Source organism: Lissotriton helveticus, chromosome 10 (assembly GCF_964261635.1).
Source record: "Lissotriton helveticus chromosome 10, aLisHel1.1, whole genome shotgun sequence".
In the NCBI taxonomy this organism is placed as follows: Eukaryota; Metazoa; Chordata; class Amphibia; order Caudata; family Salamandridae; genus Lissotriton; species Lissotriton helveticus.
This window is the reverse complement of record NC_136071.1, coordinates 1,014,516,453-1,014,529,942: the sequence shown is the minus strand read 5'-3', so window position 1 is coordinate 1,014,529,942 and position 13,490 is coordinate 1,014,516,453. Positions and strand designations below refer to the sequence as shown.

Below are 13,490 nucleotides of genomic sequence, written 5' to 3'. Positions count from 1 at the left end.
TTTTTTGTAGTGGCTTTACAATGGCCGTTTTCCATGCATTGGGGACTTCTCCAGATTGAAGTGAGGCATTGATGATGTCATTGATCATGGGGCTTACGTCCTCTTTAATAGCCTGGATTAGTGAGGGAGGGCACGGGTCAAGTGGCGATCCAGATTTAATTTTTGACAGGATTTTCGAAGTGTCTGCTTTATCAATCAGGTCAAAAGTATTCCATCCAACTGTTATCCCAGGGTTACTTCCTTGCGAATTGTGTTCTTTGTTTTCCGTAATAACAGGGAAATTTTTGGTAATGTTTACAATCTTTTGTTCAAAGTAATCTGCAATGTCATTGCAGAAACTTTGTGATGGTGGTATCTCATGAGATAATATTTTTGGATTTCGGAAGCTTGTGACTATACGAAAAATTTCTTTTTGGTCATTCTGTGAAGTTTCTATTCGTTTGGTAAAATTGGTTGTTTTAGTTTTTTTTATAAGTGCGTGGTAATTCTGTCTTGCAGTTTTAAAGTTGGCCTGATCTACCTCGTCATATTGTTTACGCCATTTACGTTCGAGTCTACGCACTGTGCGTCGTGTGTCTTTCAGTTCATCTGTGAACCAGGGAGCTGATGTTTTCCCGTTTGGACGTGGATTTTTTGTTATTTCTTCCGGAAGTCAGTTTCTCACCTATGGTTCTCATCCATTTATCATAACTAAGATTGTCAATAGTAGCGTTTCCTACCGTCTCTGGTTTATTCTCTCTAACCCAATTGTGTAGGTCAGGGTGCTCTATGATTTTGGTCCAGCAGGGAGTTGGCTTCTCATCTCTAACTTTAGCTGGTTTTGAAGTTTTCATTTCTTCCGTTTTGAGGTGAAAGGCAATGAATTTATGATCAGTCCACGTTTGGAGTAGAGGCGTAGAGACGTTTATTGACTTCAAATTCGTGCAAATGCAATCCAATACATGGCCCGCTGAATGTGTGGGCTCGTTCGTAAGAATTGTGAGTCCCAGCACATGCATGATGTCTTTAAATTGTAGTGCGTTTGTGTCGTTAATGCAGTCAAGATGAAGATTTAAAATTCCCATTAGGGTGAAGTTAGCAGCCTTGAGTGTCATATTAGTAAATGCTTCTCCTAGACTTTCTAAAAAGTGGCTGGTTTGTCCTGGTGGGCGATAAATTAGTGCCCCTGAGAAAGTGAAAGAGTCGTGGGCTTTTAAATTAAAAGCTAAACATTCCGCATCTTTTATTTCCGGTAATTCCTGAATATTACATGTGAGGGTTTCTCTATGAATGATAGCAACCCCTCCCCCTCTTTGTATAGGTCTATCCATTCTCTGTATCGTGTATCCAGGTGGGAGTGCGCATACAATGTCAGGGTTGGACCAGTTTTTTAGCCATGTTTCGGTGACCATGAGACAGTCCAAATTATTTTCTATCATCAGATCATATATGTGTAGGGCATTTTTGCACATGGAGCGTGCGTTAATTAGTCCTCCCTTGACAGTTTTATATGTAATTTTTGGAGTAAATTTTACATAGGATTGTAAAGTTTGTTTACACATGATACATGAAATGGGTCCTAGCCATCTGTCTATTGGTATGACATGTTGGCATTGTTTGGTGTTAGAGTTTAAGGACAGATGAAAGGAAAAAAAACAGAAGTCCGAGGCAAAGCGCCGGCAAGGAGCGAGCAGCCTGCAGGCAAAGCATCAGCAGCGGCATCGGACACGGATAAACAGAAGGTGGGGGCGCAGCTACGAGCCAAGGATGTCGTCCTCCGGCAGCCCACTTTGACAGAGGCATTTACACCAAAAAGCGGGCAGAGTCTTTCCAGCACGGAGGGCGCCCTCGAGGACGCTGTAGAGGAATCTGCCGTGGACGCGAACGCAGCTCTGGACGTTGCTAGGCAACGCTCGCGTACAGACTCGGCTCCAGAATTGCATGGAGGCGGAGGAGGCGGAGGAGGCGGCGGCGACGGCAGCGGCGGTAGCGGTGGCAGAGAGCTCGCAGGTACTCCACTGAGGTTAAACACGACTATGGCGCTTCCTGTAACCCCCGAGACTGCCAGGAACTCGGGTAAGACTTTTGGCATTTGCAGTGGAGGAGCACTGGCACTTCTCGATAATGGCGTGAAGGAGGCTGTAGGGGCCAGTATATCAGGGAACACGGATATGCTGGACGCCCTCATGCAGGTAGAAGCTGAGCTGAAGGCGGGGGGCTCATGGGGCAGCAAAGCTAGCCTGGTTAGCAAAGAGTCTCTGTTACCTAATTGCAGGGAAGTGGTGGATGGCGCAGAAGGAGGCTCAGCAGAGGGGGATTGCTTCTACTCTGTAGATGAGGATACGGATCGCTCAGCCACAGCCACAAGCGAGACTGGGACAGAGGGGGAGGATGTTGGCTCACTATCGGATTCTAGTCTATCAGGGAAAGAAAGCACACAGAAGAAAAGATGGACTAAAGGAAAAAAACAGAACTCGGGCTTAGGGTCTCCTACTAGAGGGGGTAAAAAACTTGTTTGGGACTACTCGGCCACATCACAGACCTATGAGGAGACTGTTCCATCTCAGCTTCAGGCCCCTCTGGATGCAATAACTAACACGCTGAAACAGATTCAAGGGGAGGCCAGGGCCGAAAGCCGAAGGGCCATACATGCCACGAAGAAACTACATAATACTTTGAAGAAAGTTAATAAAATGTATGAGCGTATGGCAAACAGGGTTACTGAAGTCGAAGAGAGAACAGGAAGACTGGAGGACGATATGGGAGCTTGGCAGGAGTTTAAAGCTAATCAGGAAAAGGTGTCCGAAGATATGCTCTGGAAGATGGAGGAGTTTGAAAACCGCCAGCGGCGGAATAACATTCGTCTTTTGGGGGTGGAAGAAGGGGCAGAGGGGCAGAATACTTTGAAATTTGTTGTAAAATTGCTTTGTGGGGCTTTTCCGGAATCAGACTGGCAGTGGGAAAAGGAGATACAGCGAGCTCACAGGTTTCCCTTTGTAATCAGGAAAGGGCGGGGAGGAGCTGGTCAGACAGGTAAACCACCTCTTCCCAGAGCAATTCTAATATATGTTGGGAATTATCTCCTTAGACAGTGGTTCCCAAACTTTTTTGACCTGCGGCTCCCTTAACCTAATCGGCAGTTGGCCGTGGCTCCCCACCATTTTCTTACCGGTGGGAGGGGATGTAAGCCCGACCTCGGGAGTACTTCCTGTTGTCTTCCATAATTAATTGGGATGCAACGAAGAATGAAGGTATTATAATCATATTTGTAACAAAACAAAAATATAACCGTTTTTTAATAAAAACGTGTTAAGTGAAAAACGATGCTTCCCCTACTGTTGCAATAACTGGAGTGGGAATAGTCATTTTTACCCCTCCGCTATCCAACACTTTCCCTGTTGTTGCACTCACTGGGGTGGGAATAGCAATTTTTACCCCTCCGCTATCCAACGCTTTCCCTACTGTTGCACTCACTGGAGTGGGAATAGTATATTTTATCCCTCCGCTATCCAACGCTTTCCCTACTTTTGCGCTCACTGGAGTGGGATTAGTCATTTTTACCCCTCCGCTATCCAACATTTTCCCTACTGTTGCACTCACTGGAGTGGGAATAGCAATTTTTACCCCTCCGCTATTTAAGTATTGCTTCTATCATATTATCAGTAGGTGCTGTAAAAAGCAAGGGCTATGTCACACGTCGGTCCCATGCTGACTGTGCTACAGGACTCACGGTATGCCACACTGGTGAGATCTAAGTTGTATAGTATAGTAGTACATAAATCTTTATCTGGCAGTAATCACAGCCATAAAAGATAAAAAGACAGAGATATAAAAACAACAACAGTTCGGTGAGGTCAAAGTAGGTGGAAACTGGTCTGGGGTCTTTGTGTTCCCGTATGCAGGTACCTGGGCTGGCAGATTGAACTTGAATGTTCCCATTGGAATAGGACCAAACCTGTTTTGCATTTGGCAGGTCTCTGTCCAGAGTTGCACAGTGGGGGGAAAACCATGGTTTGGAATGTGTTCCTGAACGATCGCCAACGGCTGGCATTAAGTTAAGCATTCCTTCCATCACTTTGTTGCTTTACCTGTCTGTGTTCCCAATGCTGGCAGACCTCCTCATTCACAAAGGTATGCCTGGAAAGGCACATTTGTGGGGGTTAATGCGAGAATCAATAAGTGCAAAAACACAACACATCCAAGTCATTCCAAACAGCAGCGCAGTGCTGAGCTCCAAGGCATATTTCTGTGACAAACTATTGAGCCATTGGGTTTTTAAAATACCTGCAAAAGTGGCCTGGTGGGAGTTTCCGTTGATCTGGTGCCTGAGAAAATGATGTTATGATGCCACGGAACCAAATGCCAGAGCGGTTTTCTGCATTCTCCTGCAGGTTTCAGTTAAAGTGCATTTCAACCCAGCTGGCTGGGGCAGTCTTCCCTGTGGTTTGTTGTCAGCGTAACTCAACATGTTCACTATTTCTACATTCGCAGGAAGTCAGACTCTGCTGCACCAGGGAAAGAGTGGCGATTTACATGTAAATGGGTTTATTCAGCCTCAGCCCCTGGGTGACGAGGGTCCTTTTATCCTGGTAACCTGTCAGAAGTGTGCAGATAGAGGACTCGTTAAAGTAATCAGACAAACGACGCCAATTAGCAAAGGCTTTCTATCTGGCAGCTTTAACAAGCTCCGTGGAGCCTGTTTTTTTACACTAAAAATAATGCAGGTGATAATGGGTGTAAAACGGAGGTTGGCCAGAAGATCGGCATGACAATGCATTTGATTAATAATTAATGATAATCAAACGCCATGCCGATCTTCTGCCCAACCTCCGTTTTACACCCATTATCACCTGCATTAGTTTTAGTGTAAAAGGACAGGCTCCACGGAGCTCGCTAAAGAAATCAGCTGCAATAACCTTGCTTTTCCTAACGTGAGCGCGGCGCCCCTGGCTACTCATGACGGCGCACCGGGGTGCCGCGGCGCACAGTTTGGGAACCACGGTCCTTAGAGAAGAGATTATGGAAAAGGCAAGGCCAGAGAGCAGACGAACATTTGAGGGTACCTCCTTTTTTGCCAGGCCGGACTTCTGCCACGTCACTGTGGAGAGGAGGTGGAGGCTGAGGCAGCTTATTAAGCCGTTTCAAGCATTGGGTTCTGAGGCTTACCTCCTATTTCCAGCAAGACTAAAGGTGGTCACAAGAGGGAATGTAGAAATGTTCTGGTCAGAAATCAAAGCTCAAAAGTTTTTGGAGCAAATAAAGTCGCAGAAAGGAGGTTAAAAAGGAGGCGCTTGGCTGGCAGACGTCTCTAAGGATTCAAACAAGAGGTCAAGTTTGTTTGAGGGGGAGCACTGGGATCACAAGGTTTCTTGGGGTGGGGGGTCAGAGAGAGAGGTTAGCGACTTCCACACACTGTAGCAACCACATATAGGTCTATTTCACCTATTTGCCCGTAGAGGGGGGAGGGGGTAGGATCTGGAAGGGCGGGTAGGGAGGGACATGGGAGGTTAGGGGGTCAAGGGGGGGAAACTGATGACACGAATTGGGTTGCACTGGTTGGTTCAGCACAAGAGAGGACAGAGTAGGTTACAAGCAAAACAGCAAACGCTATTTGTCATGAAAATACAATATATTCAAACAAGTGATGGTCTTAAATTGAGAAATAACATGAAGGGGTGGTTATTAACAGGAATGGAAGGGATCTCAGCCCATGGGGAAATGATTATAAAATCTTAATGTGTTGCAGGATTGCTACCATTAATATTTGTGGCTTAAACGATGTAAATAAAAGACTCAGGGTGGCGGCCTTGTTGAAAACTCTTCGATTGGATTTAGTATGCTTGCAAGAAACGCACATTGAGGTATCAAAAAGCTATCTTCTGGGACAGTTGGGATTTGTTCTTCTTGCAAACTCTAAGCAAGACTTTAGGAATAGGGGAGTGGCTATATTGGGGAGGTTTGGCGATGTTGTTGTGATTAAGAAAAAGGAGGATGAGGGTGGTCGCTGGGTGATTTTAGAATTAACTTTTAAGGGGGAGAAATTCACGCTTGTTACAGCCTACGGATCAACGGAGGATGATCCCGAGATCTTTCAGCATTTGGATATGGAGTTGGCACACTGGGTAGAGCCAATAGTTATGTGTGGGGACTTTAACCTACACGATCCTAAAAGTACATTTACACAGGGGGGCGGATACTACCCAGGTAGGAAAAGGAGAGTGTATAGAGCATTATCTGATCTGGTTATCCACAACTCTCTGATTGATCCTTGGGTTAAGATTTATCCAAATAGAGATGGTAGCACATTCTACTCTGCCCCCCACAGAGTTTTGGTCAGACTAGACTATTTTTTGGTATCAGGGTCCCTGCTGAAGGGAGCAAAGATGGAAAAACTTCCCCGCGTGGTATCTGATCATAGCCCTCTAGTTTTAACCATTGTAATAGGCCAAGATCAGAGGAAGGAAAGGCAATGGACCTTTGAGAGAGCTCTCCTCAAGGATGAGGGATATAGGGTGTATATGGAAGGTTGGATCAGGAGTTTTCTGGATATTAACAGAGGAACAGCTTCTCCAGGGGTGGTCTGGGATTCGTTTAAGGCCAGTGTCCGCGGGGAAACTATGAGCTATGTACTTTCAGCGCAAAAAAAAGAGAAGGCTAGGATAGAGGAAATAAATAAAAAACTGAGGGAAGCTGAAGAGGAGTTGGTGATGGCCATCCGTCAGCGGATGTCGCTAGAAATACATCTACTTAGAATTGTCTCCCTTAAAGCAGCAGCCACTGAGCATATCTCCAAGAAGGCAGTGGAGAATTACTTAACTAGAAAGGAAGGGGTATATGAGCTTAGTGAAAAGGTAGCACATCTGTTGGCGGTTCGAACCAGACAGAAGCTTGCAGCAACAGATATCTCGGAGATTACAGATACTCAAGGGCATACGGTGGTAGGGGTAGAGGGAGTGAGGGAAGTCTTTAGGCAGTTTTACGCATCCCTATACCGAGCGGATAGGTTGGGAGGGCTCTCAGAGATTGAGGGGTACTTAAGGGGTGTCACACCGCCGCTCATTACTGCGGAATGCAAGGGGGAACTAGAAGCGCCCTTTAAGGTGGAGGAATTTTTATGGGCTTTAAGTACCTTACCATCAGGTAAAGCCGCCGGTCCTGATCAACTGCCGGTGGAATTCTATAAAACATTTCAGGGGGCAATAGGGGCAGATATGTTTAATATGATGAGGCAAGCACAACTCGGGGAGGTAATTCCTGATTCATGGGGAGGAGCAGATATAGTAGTGATTCTTAAAAAAGGGAAACCATCAAATCACCCCGGCACTTATAGACCAATCACCCTCATGAACGCTGATGTTAAAGTTTACTCGAAAATATTGGCCAAGAGACTTGCAGGGATAATTGAGAGCTTAGTAATCTGTTCACAACATGGATTTATACCGGGTAAAGGGACCACACAACACACTAGGCAATTAATCACAATGTTTGACGCAGCAGGTATCCTGGGAGACCCTATGGCGGCACTATTTCTCGACGCTGAGAAGGCATTTGATAGGGTCTCGTGGGAATATTTATGGGGTACCCTATGGTGGAGTGGAATAGGTGAAGGGTTTAATAAAGCAATGAAAACCTTATATAAAAATCCATAGGCTAGAATTAGGGTCATTAGAGGGCACTCAGCTGCGGTTAAAATAGAAAGAGGAACCAGGCAGGGCTGTCCATCATCCCCTCTCCTATTTGCGCTATATTTAGATCCCTTTTTGCGCAAATTGGAAGCTAACCAAGGGATCCCCAGAGTGTGTTTGAATGGCTGCAAAGCAAAAACACTGGCTTATGCAGATGATGTAGCCATTTTAACATCTAGCCCGGAGGGTGCCATCAGGGAAGTGGAGATAGAGGCTCAGAATTTTGGCCAGGTCTCGGGTTACACCCTAAATAAATCTAAGACCCAGATAATTTGTAATCAACATGCTCAAGGGTGGATGGATCCAAGAGTTGTAGCCTCAGCAGTGTACTTGGGAGTGGCAATATCGGCGGATGTTGAAGTTGTTGTGCAGAACAATATGGCTCCATTGATGGCCAGTGTAAAACTGGATTTGGAACGGCTAAACAACCTCCATCTCTCTCTAATGGGGTGCACGAATATAATCAAGATGCTTATACTTCCAAAATTTTTGTATCATTTTAGGGCAATCCCTCTCTTTTTTGAAGCAAAATGGTTCAACATACTGGAAGGTATCCTTAACAGATTTATTTGGGCACAGGGCAAGACCCGTAGGGCATATAGATTTATGACACTACCGAGAGAAAGAGGTGGATGGGGGGCACCAGATTTCAGATTATACTATTGGGCTGCAGCAATCCAGTATATGCAAGGACTTATAGGAGGAGGGGGGTTAGATCAAAGAATAACAGATTGCTCTTCTAGAATTTATGCTGCTGTTCTGGGGGAGGAAGTGGAAAATTGTTTTTTTAAATGTATAGAGTATGGATATTATAAAAGAACTAGGTTTAAGACAGTTGAGGCAGGTATTAAGGTATGGAGTGCTTTTATGAAAAAATTGGGCATAGGGAGATTTAATCGGTATACAAAGTTGGTTAAAAATAGATCTTTTCTGGTAGAGATATTTGGAGATGTGACAATGGAAAGGTGGGCGGCGAAGGGAATTGCTCAGATTGGAGATGTTAGGAACTCGGAGGGATTTCTATTATTCTCAGACTTAAGGGATAGGTACGGACTGGATAGGCAGGACTTTTTTAAGTACCTGCAGATAAGGAGTTATTTAGGGAATAAGCACGGGGGCAGGTGGGGTTTAACACAGTTGAGATCATTGAGAAAATAAGGATAGGGGGGGATTGCTCGATTCGAAGCTTCTATGCCAGTCTCTTTGATACAAAGCAGGATGATATTGATAAGCACAGTGAGAAATGGGCAGAGAAACTAGAGGGTGATTTAGGGTGGTTTCAGGATTTATTGGAGCTAGGACGGACACTTTTATGCTCTGCGTCGCTGCAGTCGCAACACTATAAAACCCTCTACTCACTTTACTATACCCCGGCTAGGATAGCGAAATGGGGTGGGACTACAGGTATTACCTGCCCATGGTGTAATTCAGGAGAAGCAGATATAATACATATGTTTGCACTATGTCCACAGCTTCATAAACTCTTAAAGGATATAGAGACCTTCTTCGAGGCTTCCCTAAATATTAAGATAAGTCTTAGACCTGTACATATATTGTTAGGAGTTGTTCCCGAGGATGGCATCCCACAGTGGGAATTTATTTTTGTTGCCATGGCAGTGTATAGGCTATGCATTGCCAGGGCTTGGTTGGATAAGAATCCCCCAGGGTTGCAGATATGGTTGTCTAATCTATTAGCAGCATATAACTTAGAAATACCCATCTATGCAAGGAAAGGCAGGAAAAAAAAGCAGCTGGGAATTCGAATTTGGGAACCGATTAGTAAGTGGAGAGCGGGGATGGGATAGTATTCTGGGGACATGTAGGAAACAGTTGTAAATGTAAATGTAAATAGAATGTCTTGCCTTCTCTCTCTCTACTATGTATATGTCTGAGATGAAGTATTATCATGACTACGCTTATGTTTGCATTTATGTTTGCGTCTAGTAACTTATGGTTTTGGAATATGGACGTTTTGTTTAAAATTTTGTTTAAAATTTTGTGCTGCATGAAAAATAATAAAATATATCTTAAAAAAAGAACAACTAGTGCATCCAGCTTAAGGATACCTAATCCTTTCAAACACTGCAGGGCTTACACATCACATTTTTCAAAATCCCAGTTCTACCTACTCTCCCCTGGCAGATATGTATTTTATTAGTAGGACAAAAGGTGATTGATAAGGAGATAGAGAATTACAAAACAATGGAACAAGCCAATCGTCCTCCATAAACTTTGGAGAGTTCCTCAGCAATATTGCTCTCATAACAAAGAAAGGTAACTGTTTTCATTTAATGACAACTCTGACAAAATTCAATGATTGAATCTTACAGTGACATTTTAAGATGAACACCATACATCTTTAGAGGGTCTCCCTAAAGGAAGGTGACTGGATGATCAAAGATGCATATCTCATAGTCACAAACTGATCCTCAATGTGTCGCCTCACTTCATCTGTTGAGACCGGATCTACAGGTTCACTCTCTTTTCTTTCAGTCTCTACTCAACCCCATGTTGCTGTAACTAAGGTTGCAAGCCGCAATGGAATTCCTCAGATCCAGGAGAATCCTGATCATAATTCATCTGGACAACTTGATCCCTGTATCTTAGGATCCTGATCGCTTCCACAAAGAGCTTTGGTGGATGATTTCTCTTTTGCATGATCAAAATCAGATTTGATTTTGAACGAAAAGATAGAGTTATTGTTCTTTAGAATAGACTCTGACTCAGGTAGTCTCTAGTTACCTAAGGCAAAGATAAAAATCTATCAAAAAACAGTTAAGGAGCAGGAGGCTTTTCCTCTCAATTACTAAAAAGGATTGTGACTTATGGAACAGCAGGGATATTTCAGCTCCTCACCCAATCTGGTGATAGAGCCAGGTGACATCATGCTAGGATGGGGGAGCAAGGAGCAGCAACCGGTGCACTGGAGGAAGGAGGTCCAATGCAGAAGCTTCACTGCTTATAAATTGTTTAATAATGCTAGCAAGCTCATTTATCATCATGCAGCTTATCCTCAATCAAAGACTGTGCTGCTGCTCCTGAAGAATGACAATATCTTGAAGGGCCTCCTTATTGGGGAGTCACGATTCCTAAATGCTGGGGGAAATAGGCAAATATTTCTGTCATTACTTACTGGACAAAAATCTCTCTGTAACAGTGAATATTTGCCAGTAATGGCCAAATTGGCGGCAGATTCAAACTCCCAATGCCTAAGAGACAGAAGTGCTTAAAATCGCAATACTATCATATTTCATAAAATATCGAAGATGTAGGGTCCAAACAAAATAGACCTGTTCTCCTCATGGGTCAACATATTGAGGCCTAATACCTCTGTTCAGACAACTGACATCATCTAAAGGACTGAAACAGCTTTGAGGGATATGCATTTTAATTTTCCTCTTGATCCCGAGGGAGGTGGCCCAAGCGGGAGACAATAAGCAGATATGGTGCAAATGTGGTTTCAACTTAAATTAAAATGGTATTGGGCTTCCATAATTCATCTACCAAAGCCAGCAATTTCAGCAAACCACTCAACCTAGATGGATCCCATGAGAGAGTTAGGCCTCCTTCACATGTTTGCATGGAGAATTTTAGGATATGATGGCAAGTCCAGATCCTTTCGGTGGGCAAGTCCCAGGCCGCAGGGCCTGGCTGACTGAGACCAACCATAGGTACTTCTTACCCGGGAGATGATAGATCAGTTGGTTTACTTAACTGGATTCTGATGAAGTGGGGACAGATGTGATCAATTTTCTTAATTTTCCATCTCAGCTAGAAGAAGGGGAGGCTCATAGAACAATTATTTCTTATAAATCAGCATTCTCAGCAGTACATACATCCCTAAACAAATCGCCATAGGGAGGATTTCCCTTGCTATGCATCATTGTAAAACGAATCCATTTGTTGCTCCACCTGAACAGAGATATTCAAAAGTATGGCATGTATGTACAGTTCTGCAAATTTTTATAAATCGGACTAACAAGGAAGTGACTTGGAGACAATTATCTGCTAAATTGCTATGTTGTTATTGCTAGCAACCTAAACAATGTGTTTCTGATGTTCAAACGACATAGCATTACCAGGTAGAATGTTCACACTAAAAGGTGGACCTTTTACCAGTTCGAGTACAACAAAATTATTACCTATCTGAGTTTTGCAGGGACCCCTCACTGGTGGTAAATTGTTTCACATCATCTGAGGATAGGATTTAAGAGTTCAAAAGAGAGAGTTGGCCAACTTCTAATTTATTTTAGGAAGCCTTTTGCCTTGTTTTCTACCGCTACCTTAGCAAGATAGATTTGGTGTATCATTCCTGAAGCAGGTATCATTACGATTAGCTTTAAAGTGCGTTTAGATTTTCATGTGTGACCACTTCTCGGTCTGTCTCAATCCCACATGAATTTGAGGATCAGAATCACATTCTATTTTGGCTATAAAACAATCGCTAACAGGTTATAACAAATCATACTTGACACAATCTATCATCTTTATATTTTGTGTTTCATTTTCCTGTTGACTATGTGCATATATTATGCCAGGTCTTATAAGTGTTTTATTCTCTTAATAATTCTTAATAAAATGTGTCTACATGCGAGGCGATATTGAGGTATATATCACTATACTTCACAACCAGTAAGTATGTTTGCTGCACATATCGCATTATGTATCAGAAAGGATGTCTTCTTATATATATATATATATATATATATATATATATATATATATATATATATATGTGAAAAAGAAGAACTTGTGCCATTCTAATATAACATCAGGCACTTTGTTACTCATCCTACCTCACTCACAAGCACACACAAATAGCAATAAGGGCCACAAATCCTTAGTTGAATACAAGAAGTATTATTCTGATAGGTACATATTACTGATGCCTACCTTTGGTATCCTGAGTTCTGCTGGTAAGGACAGGTAATAAGCTGTGAAGCGATGATCCAAAAATGGAACTCTCAATTCCAGGCTAAATAAGAAAAATACATACAAATAATTTCAGTCTGGCATATCACTTATTTGTTGGACATTTTTTTACAGATATGCATCATGATGCATGCATTGTGGTATTGCTTTTTATTCTCAAATAGCAGAATAAAAATAGTGAGATGCTATAAGAACTTGATTGTTATGAACAACGCCTGGTAGAGGAACACGCAGTTTTCTCACAATTGGAGCTTAGAGGGAACTTAGGACTCAGGTGCCCTACACTCATATCATCTTATTCACACTAACCTGATCCTTATCTGGATAGGCAATCTATTCCTTAACATCATTTGCTGACTCACAAGTGTGGCTATTCTTAACCTAACACCCACTCTAAGTGTTACAGCATAGTGTGCCTACCTTTAAAATATCCTCGTACATTCTGTGTGTGTCACCTTGTATGTGTCTCTGTTCCCTTCTCTCAGTCAACACTCAAGCAGGTCCATGCAAGAAGAAAGAGAGAAACAAATTAGGAAAAAATGTGTGGGTGGCAGGAAGGAAGGAACCTCACGGGAGCAACCACCTTGGACAGCTGACAGGTGTTCCACTTCTCATCATTGGTTCCTTCCCACCAAAAAAGAACAAAAATTTCAAAGTAGGAAAATTATATAAATAAATCCTAATTAACTCAAAGGTGCGTCTACCCCCGAGGTATCACCACCGCTACTCAGTGTGTTCCTCTATTTAAAAATGGAGTTAGATATCCCTAGCTACTTAAACTACTTTATTCCTTGCTGGCTATCTACTCCCCTTAAAACCAAAACTCTGCCATTGTGCTTCGTTTTGTATTCTATGAAGCCAACATGTTTCGTTGCCTGTCTACACTGGTCGGCA

At 43.1% G+C, this 13,490-nt stretch overlaps 1 protein-coding gene across 2 annotated transcripts in view; it reads right to left on the bottom strand.

The window, feature by feature from the left end:
• The window catches only part of ASNS (asparagine synthetase (glutamine-hydrolyzing)), a 552,217-nt gene that overhangs the window by 74,224 nt on the left and 464,503 nt on the right, over positions 1-13,490 (bottom strand). For both annotated transcript variants that reach the window (XM_078663713.1, XM_078663714.1), the window contains exon 10: positions 12,558-12,639. In XM_078663713.1, the coding sequence (XP_078519839.1) occupies positions 12,558-12,639 (82 nt within the window). The remainder of the gene's footprint in view (positions 1-12,557; positions 12,640-13,490) is intronic.